The sequence below is a fragment of the Harpia harpyja genome, chromosome Z (genome assembly GCF_026419915.1).
Source record: "Harpia harpyja isolate bHarHar1 chromosome Z, bHarHar1 primary haplotype, whole genome shotgun sequence".
Lineage (NCBI taxonomy): Eukaryota > Metazoa > Chordata > Aves > Accipitriformes > Accipitridae > Harpia > Harpia harpyja.
In genome coordinates, this window is record NC_068969.1 from 4,995,419 (window position 1) to 5,015,545 (window position 20,127).

General features: G+C 58.8%; 3 protein-coding genes across 6 annotated transcripts in view; all 3 read left to right on the plus strand.

Moving 5' to 3' along the window:
• Positions 1 to 1,821: 1,821 nt before the first annotated feature.
• On the plus strand, positions 1,822 to 5,162 carry LOC128137899 (PHD finger protein 7-like). Its single transcript, XM_052779151.1, has 10 exons — positions 1,822 to 1,864; positions 2,201 to 2,292; positions 2,382 to 2,483; positions 2,763 to 2,887; positions 2,971 to 3,133; positions 3,240 to 3,346; positions 3,576 to 3,689; positions 3,842 to 3,960; positions 4,144 to 4,229; positions 4,743 to 5,162. Exons 1-10 carry the CDS (start codon positions 1,822 to 1,824, stop codon positions 5,160 to 5,162), a joined length of 1,371 nt encoding a protein of 456 aa, XP_052635111.1.
• A 4,290-nt stretch (positions 5,163 to 9,452) lies between these two features.
• On the plus strand, positions 9,453 to 12,709 carry LOC128137900 (PHD finger protein 7-like). The gene is made up of 9 exons (XM_052779152.1): positions 9,453 to 9,495; positions 9,832 to 9,923; positions 10,013 to 10,102; positions 10,382 to 10,506; positions 10,738 to 11,007; positions 11,229 to 11,342; positions 11,495 to 11,613; positions 11,797 to 11,900; positions 12,458 to 12,709. Exons 1-9 carry the CDS (start codon positions 9,453 to 9,455, stop codon positions 12,707 to 12,709), a joined length of 1,209 nt encoding a protein of 402 aa, XP_052635112.1.
• The window catches only part of RNF123 (ring finger protein 123), a 52,279-nt gene continuing 44,763 nt past the window's right edge, over positions 12,612 to 20,127 (plus strand). The window contains exons 1-5 of one of the 4 annotated variants that reach the window (XM_052776739.1): positions 12,612 to 12,705; positions 15,141 to 15,334; positions 16,384 to 16,468; positions 19,034 to 19,113; positions 19,951 to 20,048. In XM_052776739.1, the coding sequence (XP_052632699.1) occupies positions 15,253 to 15,334; positions 16,384 to 16,468; positions 19,034 to 19,113; positions 19,951 to 20,048 (345 nt within the window). In that variant the 5' untranslated portion in view covers positions 12,612 to 12,705; positions 15,141 to 15,252. The other 3 variants (XM_052776740.1, XM_052776738.1, XM_052776741.1) reach the window with 3 other exon arrangements.

A 20,127-nucleotide genomic window follows, 5' to 3' on the forward strand; every position in this document is an offset into this window, starting at 1 on the left:
TAGCGAACGGAGCTCCGTAACGCCCTGGCGTCGGAAGGCCGAGCAAAATCTCAGCAAGCCTGCTGAGAAGGAAACCCTGAGGACCGGCGTTTGGCTTGGAAGGTGGCTGGCAGAAGAAGGTGGCTGAGGACACTCTAAAAGCAGCAGCCGAAGGAGGCAGCCTGGGAAGCCTCCAGTGCCTCTCAGCAGTGTCAGCCCGCTAGTATCGCAGAAGGGCTTCTGGGGGTTCCGGGTTTCTATCCTCGTCCCGAATTGCATTTCGGACCTGGGTTCTCCAGTCCTGGACTTGGCATTCCTTTTCGCCTGCTCTGGTTGGGCCTGAGACACCCTCTGGTTTTCGTCCTGGTGTCACGGGTGAATTAGTCAGAGAAGTCATCGCCGTGGGCTTAACTCGGAGGGTTTTATTAACGATGAAGCGATGATCAAGTGGTAATCGATCGATGATCGAATGAAGATCACGTGGTCATCAAGTGGTGATTAAGCGATAACTGAATGGTAATTAGAATCACAGCATCCTTTAGGTTGGAAAAGACCCTTAAGATCATCGAGTCCAACCGTTAACCTAACACTGCCAAGTCCACCGCTAACCCGTGTCCCTAAGCGCCACACCTACACGTCTTTTCGACGCCTCCGGGGATGGCGACTCAACCGCTTCCCTGGGCAGCCCGTTCCAGCGCTTGACAAGCCTCGGCCCATCGATCCAGCCCGTCCAGATCCCTCTGGAGAGCCTTTCCAGCCTCCAACAGATCAACGCTCCCACCCACCACCTCCGAAGCTGCCCCACAGCCACTCGCAGTTTCCTACCCCACCACGGAAAGGCTCACGCTGACTCTGAAAGGCAGTTCCTTGCCACGGAAAAAGGCCATTTCCGCCGTGACTCCCCAGCTTGCGGTCCCACCGCCAGAAAGTGCCGGAGGCAGCACATCGCCGAAGCGCTAAGGAGTCCTCAGGCCCTTGTTGGGCCGCCTTAGACCTTAGGCCCTTGTTGGGCCACCTGCGACTCTGAGGTGCCGCCCTGAGGTCCCGTGCTGTGCCCCGGCCACCCACCGCCTCTGAGCGGATGGCACGTGTGAGCCCAGGCCAGGCTCCAAGGTCGCTCCTGTCCCCTGTGCCGGGGAGCCCGGCACCGGAGGCAGTACTTGCGACGCAGCCTTACCGGCGCGGCGCAGAGGGGAAGGATCACCTTCCCCGACCTGCTGGCAGCGCTCCCCGTGCCGGGGGCAGGAGCACAGAGTTCCCTCGGCCAGGGCTGGAGCCCTGGAGTCGCGCTGCCCCAACAGCACCTTTCGGCCAACAGCGTCCCCCTCGACGGCTGCCCCGGGGGACCCGGCATCGGACTCTGCACTCGCTGCAGGAGCAGCCGCCCCGGTGACGTGGGTGCCGAGGGCTCGGGCCCCCGCCTCGGCACGTCGCAGCCACCCCTGTGAGGCGGTGGCCGCCTCAGAGCGGGCGGCGGGTGGCCGAGGGCGTCCCTGCCCGTAGTTGGGGCGCACGCAGGCCAGCGGTGCTGATGTCACAGTGGCCACCGTGACCCGCGGGGGCAAGCCCACAAAAAGGAGCGCTGGGCACAGGCCGTCCGTCAGTGCGACCTGGCGAGGTGAGGAGAGGGCAGGGGAGGGACGGGGCTTGTGCGGGGCTGCCGAGGGAGGAGGGGGGCCCCAGGCCTCGGGGCGCTGGGCCTGCGCTGCAAGCTCACCCGCCTCTGGCTTCTCCCTCGCCCGCGCCCTGCTTCTCCCTCAGAGTCAGCAGAGGAGCATTTGGAGGAGACGCCCGGCGTTGCTGGGACAGGGACTCTCCAGACGCTCGCCGTTGACGTGCGCCATGTCCGCGAGGAAGCAGAAGGCCCCCGGCTCCATGGAGCAGGGTGAGAGCAAAGTAGCCCTCCCGCAGCGTAGCAGAGGGCTTGTCGGGGCGGTCAGCGTGGGGCCGAGAGCGGTGGCAGGGGGAGGCAGGAGCTCCCCGACGACCACCCCGGGGCAGGGCCCCTCCTGTCCTCAGCCAGCGGGGCCCAGGCTGGGCAGTGGGCACCTGCTGGGACCCCCGTGCCTGCAATGCCCCCTTCCTCTCCAAGGCCTCCAGCCCTGCCCATCAGCCGGCTCGGCAGGGGCAGAGCAGGCCCTTGGGGGCAATCCCTCAGGGACGCTTCCCCCGGCCCCGCAGAGGTGCTCATTCCCAGTGGCGTTTGCTCTCTCCCCTCCAGCATGCCTGCTGTGTCGCCGGGCAGAGGCTGACCCGGCTGTCTGCGGGGCCAAACTGGAGAAGCAAGGGCTCTGTGCCCATGTGTTTTGCCTGGTGAGTTACGCCGGGGCTCCCTCCAGCTTTCCGACAGGCAGTCCCTGCCACGCTCTCCTCAGCAGCTCCTCCTCTTTTCTCTACTGCAGCTTTTTGCCAACGAGCTTTTTCAGCAAGGGGGCAGGGAAGTAGGACTCATGGGATTTCTCCCCGAGGATATTCGACGTGCAGTCACGCGGGCAGCGCGGAAGGTGAGCACCTGACAAGGCCGGGGAGATCTGTGCCGGGAGAGGTTTGCGGGAGCCTAGCCCAGACCCGAGAGAGAAATCCCAGCCCTTCCAGCCGGCTCTGGGACAGGAGTCTTGCTCCCAGCAGCTCCACAGAGGCTCCAGCACAGGAGCCTCGTCCGACAGGCGCATCTGCGGGGTGTGACCCAGCAGCGGCCACATCCTGCGCCCTGCCCGGAGGCGTGGGGCTGGCCGTGGCGGCCCTGAGGCTGCCGCTGATGGGGGCTGCTCTGCTCTTTCCAGCACTGCTTCGTCTGTGGCGAGAGCGGGGCCGCCATCTCCTGCTGGCAGAGGAGCTGCGACCGCAGCTTCCATCTCCCCTGTGCCGCGGAGGGTGGATGCGTCACCCAGTACGCTCTTCAGTACAGGTACCTCCTCTCCCCTCCTCGCTGCCACCCGGGGAAGGAGCCAGCGCTTCTCACCTCGCCCATCCCTTTCCTCTTGCCCCCAGCGCCTTCTGCTGGCAGCACCGCCCAGAGCAGGCAGTGGAGGCGGCTCCGGAGGAGAACACCACCTGCCTCATCTGCCTGGACCTTGTGGAGGAGAGAAAGTCCTACGGCACCATGGTGTGCCCAGCGTGCAAACACGCCTGGTTCCACAGGGGCTGCATCCAGGCAGGAGCCGTTCCCTCGCCCCCGGGGTTCCCTCGCCCCCGGCGCACGGCAGGCACTCGGCAGCACCAGGGCCTCGCTCATGCTCCTTATGTTTCTCCTCCTGCAGGGACAGGCTCTGTGCGCCGGCATTTCTTGCTTCCAGTGCCCCCTCTGTAGAGATAAGGAGCTATTTCTCTTGGAAATGCTCACCATGGGGATCCGAATCCCCTCCAGGTCGGTGCCCTTCTGGCCGGCTCACAAGACAGGAGGCTGCAAGCGCTGTGCCGCCCGCGCCAGGGGCTGCCCCAGCAGTCCTTCCTGGCCCTCCGCTGTCCCGCGAGTCTGGGCTTCAGCTTCACGGGGGAGCTGGAAACAGGGCAGGGCAGAGGGGGCGAGCAGGGACGCCCTGCATCTCCCTTATGCCGGGGCAGCAGGGGCTCATCCATTTTCCTTTCTCCATCAGACTGCCATCGTGGGAGAACAGGCGTGCATACGCAGCACTAAGTGAGAGGCACAGCCGCTGCGATGCCAGGGAGTGCCTTTGTCCAGGAGGCAGGGAGCAGGCAGAGGAAGAGGGGTAAGTTGCCAAAGCTGCACCCCGGGGCTCTGTACGGGAAGCCTGTCTCGCCAAGGGCTCGAAGCGCAAGGACTGAGACCGAGAGCTCGGCCGGACAATCCCGTGCTGCGGTCACTTTGTCCTCACAGCCATGAACCCCTTTGCTTCCCCAGGCCCTGGCAACTGCTCCTGTGCTGCTCCTGCGCTGCCGAGGGCACCCACAGACGCTGCTCCGACTTGAGGAGCAGCACGGCCAGCTGGGAGTGCGACGCGTGTGCTGGCCTGGGCACCGGTAAGAGGCAAAGCACCCGCCTGCCCCTGGGCTGGGGCCAGGGGCCAGGCAAGGCCTGGCAGCGGGAGCCCGGGGTGGGCCTGGCAGAGCCTCTCTGCTCTAGGAGGGCTGGGGGCACCGCTCTGGCCTATCCTGCCCCGGGCCTGGGGGCCGTGCCCTTGACCTTCCTGCTTCCCCTTACAGCCTCCAGTGCCAGCTCGGAGCTCGCCGGCCCCAGCACTGCCAGCCAGGCAGGATCGGGGCCTTCCCACGGCTCGCCGGCACCCGACGCCAGCAGCCCCAGCACCGCCAGCCAGCTGCCAGCGGGGTCCTCCTGCGGCTCCCCACCGCCGGAGACCAGCAGCCCCGGCACCGCCAGCCAGGCGGCATCAGGGTTCTCCTGCGGCTCCCCGCCACTTCAGGGCAGCAGCCGCTCCAGCCCCCCTGGGCCCGTGCGGATGCGAGACCGCTCCCGCTTGCAACGCCGGGAGCAACATCCCTACAGCCGGCCCGGAAGACGCCGTGACAGGAGCCGTGCGCCAGCACCAAGTGCCGAGAGCAGCACCCCCAGCCAGGCGGCGCTGGGGCCGTCCCACAGCTCCCCAGCACCCGACGCCAGCAGCCCCAGCACCGCCAGCCAGCTGCCAGCGGGGTCCTCCTGCGGCTCCCCACCGCCGGAAACCAGCAGCCCCAGCACTGGGAGCCAGGCGGCGTTCGGGCCACCCCACGGCTCCCTGGCACCGCAGACCAGCAGCCCCGCCGATGCGGCATCAGGGCCGTCCCAAGGCTCCCCAGTGCTTCAGGGCAGCAGCCGCGCCAGCCCCCCTGGGCCCGACCGCGTGCGAAACAGCTCCCGCTTGCGACGCCGGGCCCAACATCCCTACAGCCGGCCCGGAAGACGCCGTGACAGGAGCCGTGCGCCAGCACCAAGTGCCGAGAGCAGCACCCCCAGCCAGGCGGCGCTGGGGCCCTCCCACAGCTCCCCGGCACCCGAGACCAGCAGCCCCAGCACCGCCAGCCAGCTGCCAGCGGGGTCCTCCTGCGGCTCCCCAGCGCTCGAGAGCAGCAGAAGCTCCAGCCCCCCTGGGCCCGTGCGGATGCGAGACCGCTCCCGCTTGCAACGCCGGGCCCAACATCCCTACAGCCGGCCCGGACGCCGCCGCGGGACCAGCCGTGCGCCATCCCCGAGCGCTGGTCCTGATCCCCCTCCACCCGTACAATAAAGCTGGCCGTTAATCTCTGCGCTGGGACATTCCACGCTCATTCGTCGGCTTCCTCCTCCTCCACCTCTCCCTTTCTTGGGGGGCAGCCTTAGGGGCTGGGCCCAGAGCGTCGTCTTCTCCCTGGCGGTTGGCAGCACCTTCCCCAGACCTCCCTCCTCGCGGGCTGGCCTTGGCCGGCTGCCCCGCGCCATGGCCGTGGGCTTCGGGTCTCTGCCCCCACCCCCGGGAGGGTGGCCCGGCACGGCCCAGTCGGCGCCACCGCCCGTCTCCGGCAACGTGGGCTGTGCCCCCCCCAGCCGGCACGGCCCTCACGGCTCGCCCCCCAAAATCACGCGCCCCGGCCCCAGCGACTTTTGACACGCTTCATCTCTCTCTCCTTCTCGACAAGGCTATAACCCATTTCCCATCCTCGTTGCCCAGGTGAGTGAGAATCGGGGCAAAGTGGCAAAGCTCCTTTTCTTGGAAAGCTGAGGTCGGTGTTGTGAGAGACTGAATGTCTCAAACGTTGTGGTGGGGCAAGTTCTGCTTAAAGACAAACCCTGCACAGCAAGGAACCAAGGTGAAAAGCCCATCAGCTCAGACATCAGCAACAGGAGGGGGAGGGCGTGCTGGAGGGTGCGCAGCTCCCTCTTCTGATAAGCTCTTCTGATACAAAGATCAAACAATGGCAGTGTCTGCAGGGAAGGAGAAGTTACTCCACAAACGACCCCCAAGCCCAAAGGCTCACAGCCTGCTCATTAACCTGGCCAGTTCGGGTGCCCGCCCGAAGGAGGGGCAACGATGATAAAAGGACACAAACTGAAGCCCCGGGTGCGCAAGCCCACCGCGACTGGACCCCTCGGCTGACCGGACCCCTCCGCTGACTGAACCAACGCTGGACGGACCCAGGACCGCTGAAATCTTTCTCTCTTCCTTTTTCTCTCTCTCTCTTCCTCTCTCTTTCCTTTTCCTTTGCCACAATCCCTACACCTCATCCGTTTCAAGATAGAAACCGCTGACCAAGTCAGAGACTAAGAGTAGATGCAGCCGCCCCGGGCCCTTCTCTGAGGAGGAGTCTGGAAAGCAAGGGGGTCTGCTCTGAACCTCCTGACTCAACGGGAGGGATCTCCCTGAATTCACGTATATGGTTACACGGTTTACAGAAGCAGTCTTATGCCAATTCCCGTTGTGAGAAACCCTGCCACCTACTACCACGCCTCCCCAGTTCAGTTGGCTTCTGTCATGAATAAAATCTTTAACCGATCGTTTGGTGTCGTTTCACCTTAATTTAGCCCAAGGGAATTTCGAATTAAACACAACTCCCTGGTCTGTCCAGTCTGGGTCATGACAGGCCCTCACGGCTCGCCCCCCAAAATCACGCGCCCCGGCCCCAGTGACTTTTGACACGCTTCAACTCTCTCTCCTTCTTGACAAGGCTATAACCCATTGCCCATCCTCGTTGCCCAGGTGAGTGAGAATCGGGGCAAAGCGGCAAAGCTCCTTTTCTTGGAAAGCTGAGGTCGGTGTCACGTCTGTCTTTGTGACATGAAGAATTCTGCAGCTCGTGTTTCTACAGTAGCCAAAGGCCACTCCCCGTTCCCCAGCTCCGGGTCCTGTTCTCCAACGTGATTGCTGCTGCTGCACCAACTGAAGGCTTCCTTCCTGCAGAACAAGCCAAGACATCCCTTTTAAGAGAGACTGCAAACACCTGGTCAGGGACGTACTCCTCAGAGTTGAGGAGAGCCAGAGCAGTACCTGTTACTGAGGGCTTGAGTCCCGTCACGTGCCCTTTAGAGCAAAAAACCCACACGTGCTCTACGGCAAGGTAACAGGGGGCCTGGGAAATGTCAGTCATCCAAAAGGATTTCCCTCCCGTTGGAGACCAGCAAGTACCTTTCTAGTGCAGGAAGGAGAAGAGATTTGGTTGCAGAGTGACGGCTGAACAGCTCCGCGGAAGTTGGCGGAGAGCTGGAAGGCTGAATCAAAGAATAACGGTGACCAAAGCGCAAAGAGAATCCCCTGGGCTGGCTGTACAGATGTGAACAACCCTCTGCTCTTCAGGCAAACTACAGCTGGTCTTACGGTGTGTGCATTGAGCGCCTCCCTGACAGGCCTTGACGCAGCATGCGAGTCGATTCACTACAGTAGGGAGCAGCTGTCCTCTCTGAGGAAGGCAGGGGAACCCGGGAGACCCGATGGGCTTTCCTGCCAGCAAAGAGGCAATGAGGAAGGCAAGGAGGTAGAGAGGGTCCAAAAGAGAACTCGGTGGCAGCGCTTTGTCCTTCTGCTCTTGCCTGCCGTGACTGGGAAGACGTGAGGTCTAGACACGGCCGGAGCAGGCAGTGCTCTTCAGGGGGATTGCCATGTGAGCTCCCAGGCAGTCCCGAGCAACGGAGCTCAAAGGGAGCTGCCCCAAGCGCTGTGGTCGTGCACGGCCTCGCTCCGAACCGAGGTGCTTGTTCCCTGGCACCGCTCGCCTCTGTCGGCATCTAGCGAACGGAGCTCCGTAACGCCCTGGCGTCGGAAGGCCGAGCAAAATCTCAGCAAGCCTGCTGAGAAGGAAACCCTGAGGACCGGCGTTTGGCTTGGAAGGTGGCTGGCAGAAGAAGGTGGCTGAGGACACTCTAAAAGCAGCAGCCGAAGGAGGCAGCCTGGGAAGCCTCCAGTGCCTCTCAGCAGTGTCAGCCCGCTAGTATCGCAGAAGGGCTTCTGGGGGTTCCGGGTTTCTATCCTCGTCCCGAATTGCATTTCGGACCTGGGTTCTCCAGTCCTGGACTTGGCATTCCTTTTCGCCTGCTCTGGTTGGGCCTGAGACACCCTCTGGTTTTCGTCCTGGTGTCACGGGTGAATTAGTCAGAGAAGTCATCGCCGTGGGCTTAACTCGGAGGGTTTTATTAACGATGAAGCGATGATCAAGTGGTAATCGATCGATGATCGAATGAAGATCACGTGGTCATCAAGTGGTGATTAAGCGATAACTGAATGGTAATTAGAATCACAGCATCCTTTAGGTTGGAAAAGACCCTTAAGATCATCGAGTCCAACCGTTAACCTAACACTGCCAAGTCCACCGCTAACCCGTGTCCCTAAGCGCCACACCTACACGTCTTTTCGACGCCTCCGGGGATGGCGACTCAACCGCTTCCCTGGGCAGCCCGTTCCAGCGCTTGACAAGCCTCGGCCCATCGATCCAGCCCGTCCAGATCCCTCTGGAGAGCCTTTCCAGCCTCCAACAGATCAACGCTCCCACCCACCACCTCCGAAGCTGCCCCACAGCCACTCGCAGTTTCCTACCCCACCACGGAAAGGCTCACGCTGACTCTGAAAGGCAGTTCCTTGCCACGGAAAAAGGCCATTTCCGCCGTGACTCCCCAGCTTGCGGTCCCACCGCCAGAAAGTGCCGGAGGCAGCACATCGCCGAAGCGCTAAGGAGTCCTCAGGCCCTTGTTGGGCCGCCTTAGACCTTAGGCCCTTGTTGGGCCACCTGCGACTCTGAGGTGCCGCCCTGAGGTCCCGTGCTGTGCCCCGGCCACCCACCGCCTCTGAGCGGATGGCACGTGTGAGCCCAGGCCAGGCTCCAAGGTCGCTCCTGTCCCCTGTGCCGGGGAGCCCGGCACCGGAGGCAGTACTTGCGACGCAGCCTTACCGGCGCGGCGCAGAGGGGAAGGATCACCTTCCCCGACCTGCTGGCAGCGCTCCCCGTGCCGGGGGCAGGAGCACAGAGTTCCCTCAGCCAGGGCTGGAGCCCTGGAGTCGCGCTGCCCCAACAGCACCTTTCGGCCAACAGCGTCCCCCTCGACGGCTGCCCCGGGGGACCCGGCATCGGACTCTGCACTCGCTGCAGGAGCAGCCGCCCCGGTGACGTGGGTGCCGAGGGCTCGGGCCCCCGCCTCGGCACGTCGCAGCCACCCCTGTGAGGCGGTGGCCGCCTCAGAGCGGGCGGCGGGTGGCCGAGGGCGTCCCTGCCCGTAGTTGGGGCGCACGCAGGCCAGCGGTGCTGATGTCACAGTGGCCACCGTGACCCGCGGGGGCAAGCCCACAAAAAGGAGCGCTGGGCACAGGCCGTCCGTCAGTGCGACCTGGCGAGGTGAGGAGAGGGCAGGGGAGGGACGGGGCTTGTGCGGGGCTGCCGAGGGAGGAGGGGGGCCCCAGGCCTCGGGGCGCTGGGCCTGCGCTGCAAGCTCACCCGCCTCTGGCTTCTCCCTCGCCCGCGCCCTGCTTCTCCCTCAGAGTCAGCAGAGGAGCATTTGGAGGAGACGCCCGGCGTTGCTGGGACAGGGACTCTCCAGACGCTCGCCGTTGACGTGCGCCATGTCCGCGAGGAAGCAGAAGGCCCCCGGCTCCATGGAGCAGGGTGAGAGCAAAGTAGCCCTCCCGCAGCGTAGCAGAGGGCTTGTCGGGGCGGTCAGCGTGGGGCCGAGAGCGGTGGCAGGGGGAGGCAGGAGCTCCCCGACGACCACCCCGGGGCAGGGCCCCTCCTGTCCTCAGCCAGCGGGGCCCAGGCTGGGCAGTGGGCACCTGCTGGGACCCCCGTGCCTGCAATGCCCCCTTCCTCTCCAAGGCCTCCAGCCCTGCCCATCAGCCGGCTCGGCAGGGGCAGAGCAGGCCCTTGGGGGCAATCCCTCAGGGACGCTTCCCCCGGCCCCGCAGAGGTGCTCATTCCCAGTGGCGTTTGCTCTCTCCCCTCCAGCATGCCTGCTGTGTCGCCGGGCAGAGGCTGACCCGGCTCTCTGCGGGGCCAAACTGGAGAAGCAAGGGCTCTGTGCCCATGTGTTTTGCCTGGTGAGTTACGCCGGGGCTCCCTCCAGCTTTCCGACAGGCAGTCCCTGCCACGCTCTCCTCAGCAGCTCCTCCTCTTTTCTCTACTGCAGTTTTTTGCCAACAACCTTCTTCAGCAACGGAGTAGGGATGGGGTTCGCCTTGAGGATATTCGACGTGCAGTCGCGCGGGCAGCGCGGAAGGTGAGCACCTGACAAGGCCGGGGAGATCTGTGCCGGGAGAGGTTTGCGGGAGCCTAGCCCAGACCCGAGAGAGAAATCCCAGCCCTTCCAGCCGGCTCTGGGACAGGAGTCTTGCTCCCAGCAGCTCCACAGAGGCTCCAGCACAGGAGCCTCGTCCGACAGGCGCATCTGCGGGGTGTGACCCGGCAGCGGCCACATCCTGCGCCCTGCCCGGAGGCGTGGGGCTGGCCGTGGCGGCCCTGAGGCTGCCGCTGATGGGGGCTGCTCTGCTCTTTCCAGCACTGCTTCGTCTGTGGCGAGAGCGGGGCCACCATCTCCTGTCGGGAAATGGGCTGCGACCGCAGCTTCCACCTCCCCTGTGCCGTGGAGGGTGGATGTGTCACCCAATTTTTTGGGCTGTACAGGTAAGGGCAGCTGGCCCCCACAGGGGAGGCTGCTTGTTTTCAATCCCCTTCCTGCCGGCATCAGCCAAACAGGGAAGGAACCTGCAGTGACATTTCACAGCAGCCAGTCTCAGGCATAGCCACAGCCAGGCAAGGTCTGGGGCTCCTTCACACCTCCTCTCCCCTCCTTGCCGCCACTGGGGAAGGACCCAGCCCTTCTCACCTCGCCCATCCCTTTCCTCTTGCCCCCAGGGCCTTCTGCTGGGAGCACCGCCCAGAGCAGGCAGTGGAGGCGGCTCCGGAGGAGAACACCACCTGCCTCATCTGCCTGGACCTTGTGGAGGAGAGAAAGTCCTACGGCACCATGGTGTGCCCAGCGTGCAAACACGCCTGGTTCCACAGGGGCTGCATCCAGAATCAGGCTATCCACGCTGGTTTCTCCTGCTTCCAGTGCCCACATTGTCAAAATGAATATCGATTTCTGATGGAAATGCTCACCATGGGGATCCGAATCCCCAGGAGGTTGGTATTTTTTTGTCACAGCTCAAAAGTGAGGAGGGTGCAAGCGCTGTGCCGCGCCAGGGGCTGCATCAGCAGTCCTGGCCCGCCACTGCCCTGTCAGTCTGGGCTTCAGCTTCACGGAGGGGCTGGAAACAGGGCAGGGGGGATGAGCAGGGACGCCCTGCATCTCCCTTATGCCGGGGCAGCAGAGGCTCATCCATTTTCCCTTCCTTCACCAATAGAGGACCATCATGGGAGGATGGTGGTGCCTATGAACAATTATATGAGAGGCACAGCCGCTGCGATGCCAGGGAGTGCCTTTGTCCAGGAGGCAGGGAGCAGGCAGAGGAAGAGGGGTAAGTTGCCAAAGCTGCACCCCGGGGCTCTGTACGGGAAGCCTGTCTCGCCAAGGGCTCGAAGCGCAAGGACTGAGACCGAGAGCTCGGCCGGACAATCCCGTGCTGCGGTCACTTTGTCCTCACAGCCATGAACCCCTTTGCTTCCCCAGGCCCTGGCAACTGCTCCTGTGCTGCTCCTGCGCTGCTGAGGGCACCCACAGACGCTGCTCTTTCATGAAGCATAGCACAACTAGCTGGGAGTGCGACACATGTGCTGGCCTGGGCACCGGTAAGAGGCAAAGCACCCGCCTGCCCCTGGGCTGGGGCCAGGGGCCAGGCAAGGCCTGGCAGTGGGAGCCCGGGGTGGGCCTGGCAGAGCCTCTCTGCTCTAGGAGGGCTGGGGGCACCGCTCTGGCCTATCCTGCCCCGGGCCTGGGGGCCGTGCCCTTGACCTTCCTGCTTCCCCTTACAGCCTCCAGTGCCAGCTCGGAGCTCGCCGGCCCCAGCACTGCCAGCCAGGCAGGATCGGGGCCTTCCCACGGCTCACCGGCACCCGACGCCAGCAGCCCCAGCACCGCCAGCCAGCTGCCAGCGGGGTCCTCCTGCGGCTCCCCACCGCCGGAAACCAGCAGCCCCAGCACTGGGAGCCAGGCGGCGTTCGGGCCACCCCACGGCTCCCTGGCACCGCAGACCAGCAGCCCCGCCGATGCGGCATCAGGGCCGTCCCAAGGCTCCCCAGTGCTTCAGGGCAGCAGCCGCGCCAGCCCCCCTGGGCCCGACCGCGTGCGAAACAGCTCCCGCTTGCGACGCCGGGCCCAACATCCCTACAGCCGGCCCGGACGCCGCCGCGGGACCAGCCGTGCGCCATCCCCGAGCGCTGGTCCTGATCCCCCTCCACCCGTACAATAAAGCTGGCCGTTAATCTCTGCGCTGGGACATTCCACGCTCATTCGTCGGCTTCCTCCTCCTCCACCTCTCCCTTTCTTGGGGGGCAGCCTTAGGGGCTGGGCCCAGAGCGTCGTCTTCTCCCTGGCGGTTGGCAGCACCTTCCCCAGACCTCCCTCCTCGCGGGCTGGCCTTGGCCGGCTGCCCTGCGCCATGGCCGTGGGCTTCAGCCCTCGCTGGCCCCGCAGCCTGCTCGGTTCCCTCGGGGGAAGTTCACGCCCACCCCCGTGACCGGGGGTCTCTGCCCCTGCCCCCGGGAGGTCGGCCCGGCCCGGGACGGCCTGAGCGCGGAGCGCGTCCCCCGGCGCGGCGCGGCACGGCCCGCCCGGCGCTGCCGCCCGTCTCCCGGCAACGCGGGCCGCGCCCGCCCGCCCGGCATGGCCCTCGCGGCTCGCCGTAGCTCGGCGGCGGCGGCGGCGGCGCGGCCGGGCCGGCGGTGAGTGCGGCGGCCGTCGGGCCTGGGCCGCTCCTGGCTCCCCCGTGCCCGGCCCCGGCCCCGGCCCCGGCAGCGCGGGGCCCCCACTGGGTCCGAGCCGGGGGGGCTGCCCCTTCCTCCGCGGGGCTGGGCGCCGGGCAGGGGGGGTCTCGGGGAGTGTCGCCCTGTTTTGGGGGGGAGGCGCCTGATTGGGGGTCCTTCCGCGCCGGGCAGGGCTGTCTGGGCTTTGGGGTTTGTGGGCAGGCGTAGGGGCGACCCGGGGTTTGGGGGTGTTTGTGGGGCATAGAGGGTGCCGTCAGGTTGGGGGGGGGGTGTCAGTGGCTGCGGGGAGTGCCGCCCAGTTTGGGGGGTGTTTCTGGGTTTGGGGGTGTCTCTGGGCTTGGGGCATGCCAGCAGCTTAGGGGGTGCTGGCGGCTGTGGGATGTGCCTGGTTTTAGGGTCGGTTCCTAGATTTGGGCTATGCTGCCCGGTATTTCTGGTTTGGGGGTGCTGCCAGGTTGGGGGTGCCACAGAGACCTGCGCTTGTGATTAACGCAGAGGAGTTTTCCGAGCGGCGCGGGGGCCTCTGCCGCCCGGCTGGCTGGCTGTCTCCCTGCCGGCTTCATCCCCGCTGCCCTGGCGAGAGCGGGAGGGCTCGGTCGGCGGCTGCCGGCCGAAGCTGTGTTTGCTGGCCCAGCTCTCGGCCTCCTCGCCTGCCTCCGGTCGGCTCAGTTTAAGATCTGGCTTTGCCCGTGTTGTTTATTCGGCCCTTCTGCTGGAAGCTGCTTGTCATTGCCCAGAGACAAGAGTTTAACCCGTGGCCCGGCGCAGAGCTGGGTGTCTTTGCCGGAGCTGCTGGCGCCAGTTTTGTGAATCGCGCATGGGAGCAACGAAGGGGCAGATGTGTGTCCCCCTGCTCTGCCCTTTCTCTGACCTGTTGAAAGCAGCATCTGCTCCAATGGAAAAAAACCCTGGCACTTCAGCAGTGCCAGCAGTGTATCTCGTACGGTGCCCGTGTGGCCGTGCTGCACTCTCTGCCTGGGCATTCAGGCTGTTTCAGCAGCTGCCAGGGCATTCAGGCTGTTTCAGCAGCACAGGTACCAGGCCGGGCACCCTTGGGAAGAGCTAGGGGCACTCCCCGCCATCCTTGGGCATTTTTAACTTGTGCTGACAGAGGTGAAATCATGTCTCTAGTATTTAGAGTACTTTTAGGGTAGTACACATTGTGCTGTCTGCTCCACTTTGGTAGTAAATGATGTGTTTCTCTTTATAGTTTAATTGTTTATTCCTTGTTTTGAGTCTCTGATGCAGATCGTTCAGGGCCATTGATCCAGGCTGTTTTTTGCTTTGTTCCTGTGGTTTCATTCGGCAGTGCTGCAGGAGGGACGCCGAGCAGCGCTGCTCCACTGCTGGATGCTGGGGTGGCCCCAAGAAAAGGGGCGTTAGGAAATCCTTTCCCGAGTCTAGGCGAAGCTCAAGTGATCTTCTGCCGGTGGAGTTGCCATGGCACTTGTGTCACTTAGCAAGTTCACTAACTTTTCTTGGGTTCACCTTAGTTTATGCTCTGTACAAGACTGCCAGCAAGCATTTAATTCCTGCAGTCGTTACTCATGTTGCATCTTCCTGTCGCAAAGCAGTTTGTCAGATGGCTGTCTAGTGAACGAGAGAGACTTCCAGTGATGGTCAGCTATTGGGACAATCAGAAGTAGAAGAGGGCTGTAACCTAACATTTTGAAGCTGGATGGAACTAGCAACTTGAATTTATTCTTTTTGTCCTGGCACATGTCAGATCAGGTCTGATAGCGTTCTTTGCATTCTAGTGATACCAGGAAGGGTCATGAATCTTTAGTCTCGTGGTAGGTTTTTACCTGTAAACACTTCTGCGTACTTCTACCTGCATCTGCTTTTATCCCTGTAAAACCGACAGTTGGCTCTTTTGCTTTGTAGTCAGTTATATTCTTTTGTAGTCCAGTTCATCTGCAATTGTCTCATTCCTTCTCCCTCTCTCTCTGTTTTGGATAGCGGAATAATCTAATAAACTTGTTAAACTGAAGATTAACCAGGTGCATATTCCTGTCTTAATGAATACAGCGTGGGAGAGAAAGGCAGACGTGTCTCATCAGGACATGAGTAGAAGTGCAATGTGGTTGCCTGTTTCGGCAGTGTTTGGCAGTGGTGGTAGCCATGGCCCTGTACTGGCTCAGTGTTTCTGGCTCAAACTCGGTGCAAAGGTTACCTGTGTTTCTGGCTTGGTTCTGCCTGTGCCTTTGGTTGGAGTGGGGTCTATGTGGTTGTCTGGAGTGTGGCTTAATGCCTTGTCTACTTTGGGAAGATTTTGAGCTGTTGGACAGGTGGGACTGAGAGCAGGGTTGGCAGGAAGTTGGCTTTGGGCTCTTGTATGATGTTGTTAACGCGAGGACTCTGGCTATTTTTTGGCTTCTCCTTGTTCAATCCAGGTACATCAACCTCCAAGAAAGGGAGAAGTCTAAAGGCAGCATCCTCCCCAGCAAGTTTTGTTTTAGGCGTTTGTCCGTCTTATGTCTGCTCTGGAAGTGGTGCCTGTGAAGAATGACGTCAAGAGGTGCTGGGACTACTTTCTCAAGGAAGAACTACAGGCTGAGCACCGAGCCAGAGAAGTCCAAGGTCACAGGTATGGGCCTGTATGTGCCGTGTAAAAGCAGGACTACTGTGGATCGGGTGAGCACCCCTTGCCTCACCTGAGATCAGCTCCCTTCCAGTTGCAGTTACCTTGCTGATGTGAGGTGTGGTGGGGCTGAAACTGAGTAAATCCCTGAACTGAGATGAGATTTTGGGAGGGATGTTCCTGTAGCACTAAGGACTCCAGAAGCTCACGTCTCAGTGCCCTTTCTTTGGCACACAGCCCTGCCTTGTGAGGCTGGAGAATGTCGTGTTGCCTGCCTTTGTCCCATCTGATTCAGGGAGTTCCCCTTCCAGGATTAACAGTTTGTCAAGTTCTCAGATTAATCCTTTTCTGGGAAATTTTGGTACCTGCTAGGCAGTCTGTTTCGTTTTGGGCTCGCTAATCCAGCAGAAGTGTGCTTATGAGACCATAAATCTGGCATTTGAGGGCACTGTTGCACCCAGAAATAAAGCATGCTGCATCAATGTGACACAGGATTGTTTTGCAAGATGAAAGCTAAAGTGAGGCATACATCATTAAAGAGGACTGTGGGTTAGATGACATGAGCTGCATCTGCAAACCTTTCTATTTCAGCATCTTATAGTGCAGTTAAGAGATGGAGGTACTTAAAATGTCCCAGGTATGAATAGGACATCAGGAATTGCAATAGTGGTAAGATTTTTTTTTTTTTTAAATGAAATTCGATTCCCACTTCCGGCTTTTGAAGCTACTTTATCTGGAAGTAGTACAGCAGGTTTCCTGAGGATGTAGTTCCACCTGTGGAGACCAATTTATAGCCTCCCATTTTCTATTGTAGAGCAGCTCAAATTGGAAAGAGCCCTTGTTGCGGAGATGCACCCCATAATGCTGGACTCTTGGGCTGCTAGTGAAGACAGTAAGATGATGAATGACTTCTTGAAGCTGTGTTTTCCACTGTATTGATCTGCAGACTTGAACGTCATCTTCCCATAGTTAACAGTTTCTTGCTTGTACATGAAATTAATGTTTGAGTTTACCTCCTGACTCCCTAAGCTTATTTCCTTTCTGTTTTTCACAAGGGATTGTGAACAGCAGGCTGCTGAATGATTATCTGCATCGTGTCTTTACCAATGCTGATGGGAACCAGCCTGCAGCTGCTTACAGGTATCGGGCTTCTTCTCATTCACTAGATGGCAAGCGATGCTGTATCAGTCGCCAGATATACAGCACTGCAGTGAAAGGAAAGATCTTTTAGTGCCACACAGTGATCTTTGTTAAAAGCACAGCAGCCCCGTGTTACAGAAATGACTCTTAGGTCTTGTCCTTTAATGGCTTTTCCAAATTGCAGGGCTTGCTAGGAAGGATTCTTCAGAATTTTTTGCATGAAAAACCCCATACACAAAATCACTAGGCAATATTTCTGAAATAAATAGGCAAGTAGGCGTTCACCTTATTATTCCTGTTCCCTCTTTACTTGTAAGGAAGTGCAAAATGCACAGGTTTTAGGTACAGGAATGAAAAATAGGTCATCAGTGCCCTGTAAGCTTAAAGCAAGGCTATTACTGATATATGGAATGTCATAAATTTCTCAGGCTGTGGAACTGTTAGTACTTTTATTATTACGAGTCACCAAAGGAAAAGAAACAGAAAGTTCCTGGTTAGTGTCTGTTTTCTTCTATTTGTTTTCAGTTCTCCGTCATCTTGTAGCCCAGAAACTTGTAGTTGTGGATGAGAAAAAATTTCCCTTGCATTTAGCTCTTTAGCCAGAGGCAAGTCAGACAGGTTCAGGGCAGGTACAAGTGTGGTAGAGCGAGGCAGGCGTGTAGCTCCTGCTGGTTGGAAGTGCTGCAGAGTGGCTGGGGTCACATTCCACGGGCTATACTTAGTACTGCCAGCTCAAATGTGAGCTCAGAGCTGCTAAAAATAGCTCTTGGCCCTCTCCGCTCTTGGTGAGCTAGGGTTATGGCAGGGGAGTGCAAAGTGGGTCGTGTTACTTTGCCACGAGCTCTCCTGCCAGCATGCCTTGGAATATTCCATCTACGTGAGCATTTTGGTTTTCAGTATTTCTAATTTCTTTGCCTGGTGATTAATGACTTAAAAGCACAGAATTGATAGTTTGTTGGACTGGTCTCTGTTTTTTCCCTGCCTTCCACCCTTTTCCCTGGACTTGGCTATTTGGTAGAAAGCCCAGCAGCAGTCAAATAGGTCTTGAAAATAACATTGGCCATATGAGAGCAACTTTTATGGTATGACATCTTGTCTTCGGAGGCCTAAATTCCTCATAGAGGAGCTCGCTGCAGACATCTCTCTGGCTGCCTCATGCTCTTCTAACCTCCTTCTAGAACTCCTCCTCCATGCTAGCTGCTGATTAAGCTGCTTTGCTGAACCCATCCTCTCTCATGCCAACCAAAACTGATTCTTTGATTCCACTTCTGTGCATCTTCACATCCATCAGGCTTTCAAAAGGTCTTTCACCACAGTCTTGGGGAAAACCCTAGTCCTGGAGAAGTGCGAAGTTGTTCCACAGATGGCTTTGGAAATGGGAAGCAGGGATAGGAACAACTAGCAACTCTTACAGTAAAAGGAGGTCCTGCTGGGGTCCCTCAAAGACCTGCAACACGACCTGTGTTGTTCTGTGTACCCTTGGGAGACTTGGAAAGGGAGAGAGCATGAGGGGGAAAGTTTGCTGCTGTTACAAAGCTATTTAGAGCAATGTAAGGGTAAGGTGGCTGTAACAGTGACTGGGTAGTGAAATGGTCTATGAAACTCAGTGTAGGGAAATGCAAAGTAATGTACTGAAAGGGGAACAGCCTCAACATTGTGCATAAAATGATGGGCCCTGGGCTGATTTTTACAGCATAGGAATGAGATTGGCGTGGGAATACTAAGTCAGAAAAAGAAAGTAGGAAGTTAGGAATTGTTGGGAAAGGCATGTACGATAAGGAAAATCGTTATGCCACTGAATAAATTTGTGGTTTACCTTCGTCTCGAGTATCATGTGGTTCTGGTCTTGCCAACTCCGAAAGGGTATTTAGGAGCTGCAGAGGTTTTGAGGAAGGGTAAGAGCAAGTCAGATGTATGAAATGGCTCTTGTACAAGAAACAGCTAAGTAAACTAGCTTTGGAAAGAGAGAACTAGCGGAGGGCAGTATGAGAAAGTTCTCTAAAATAGTGACCCAGAGGGTGTGCATGAGAGACTTCTCCTCAGTGTGAAAACAAAGTGGTTTTGGTTGTTGTCAGAGAGAAGATGCTGGGCTAGCCTGACCTTTGTCTGAACTGCTACAGCTGCTGGTATGGTCTTCTCTCTTCTTTTATATTATGAAATACTTGGGGGAAAAAAAGGATCCTGACTTATGCTGTGTTTGTATGATGCTGACTGCAGCGAAGTTGTGGTCCACAGTTGTTGGTAGTACAGCTGGTTTCTTACTGCCACTGTACCGCAGTACAGTTTTCTTACTGCCACAAAATACTCCTGAGCAGACTGAAGACTTTAAGATCCTTTGTTAACTACTTTGCTTATAGACACTATATTTGGTCCTTGGTTCATTCATTGGCCCAACACGCTGAGCAGCAAATTCCTCAGGTTCATGACAAGAAACACAGATCGACAGAACTTCATGGTTCATGTCTCACAGCACAGGACTGTGCGGACACATATGTCTGGGCTGAAACTCTTTAAAACTTGGAGATGGAGTTTTCTGAAGAGTTCCTGTGCATGTTTATTCCCTAGAAAGCACCTGACGTTCCAGAACCTGCAGGAGCACCTTGATCGATTGCTAGCAGAGGAGAATGGCTCCGAAGACAGTCGAGGTAGGAGGCACTGAGTGTCTGTCCAATTTTTGCTGCTGCTTGTGCTGCCTAATTGGGAGGACAAGTTGTATCATGAAAGGCAGTTCCCTGAGTGAGTGTTGTTCTGCCCTCCTGTGCTCTAATTTGTCGTACCTTTAAATCCTGCCTGTGAGGAGCTCATCAGTCAGCCCTGGAGCAGGTCTGCTTGCAGATGGAGGAGGCATATTTCCAGGCGAAAATGCCTGGAAAAGCAGGTTTGGGCCAAATGTTGGAGATATTTCACTGATAATGATATGCAGAGCCATTGCTGTGACCAGCAGTGTGAAGTGCTATCCTCAGTGGGAAATGCAGAGGCTTGTTGTCAATTTTTACATACTGGTCCCCACTGTAGGTATTCACTTTAGGCCTCAGGCTGTTGCCTGTACTCTTGCTAGCGTCCGTTTCCCTGAATGAGTCAGGATGTGGCAGGATACAACCTAGATCCTCTCCTAAAAAGAATAATTTTTCTTGCTGGCTGCAATCAAAGTGTGATATGTCAGCCAAACATTTGGCTCAGAGTTCAGTCTGGTCTTTGGATTTTGCGAAAGCAAAAGTTTCGGGCGATGTGGAAAACTTAACGTATGACCTGAATGCTGCCTAGCTAAGACCTTGTGTGTTGCTGTGAAAACTTCCTTTTAAATCTTGCTAGTGTCTCCTTTGCTGCGGTTCATATGGTGTAACATGGGTAACACTATTTTAGTCTTCCTCCACGGTAGCAGAATCCAGGTGCTGTTGTAGTCTAGCTGGAGGCGCTCATCAGGTGTACTGTTAAATCCTGCATAACTTTCCCTAACAGGTTTTCTGCAACTCTTGTTTCAGATCAGGTAGTAGAGGGCCGGCTTGGTCCCTCTACTGTGGTGTTGGACCACACGAGCGGTTTTGAGGGACTCCTGCTGGTCGATGATGACTTACTTGGGGTGAGTGTGATGCTGGGTGCAGCAGAAAGTGGTCTTTTGGGACTAAAAGCACTTTGGGCTTCTTGGTTTGTTCTTCATA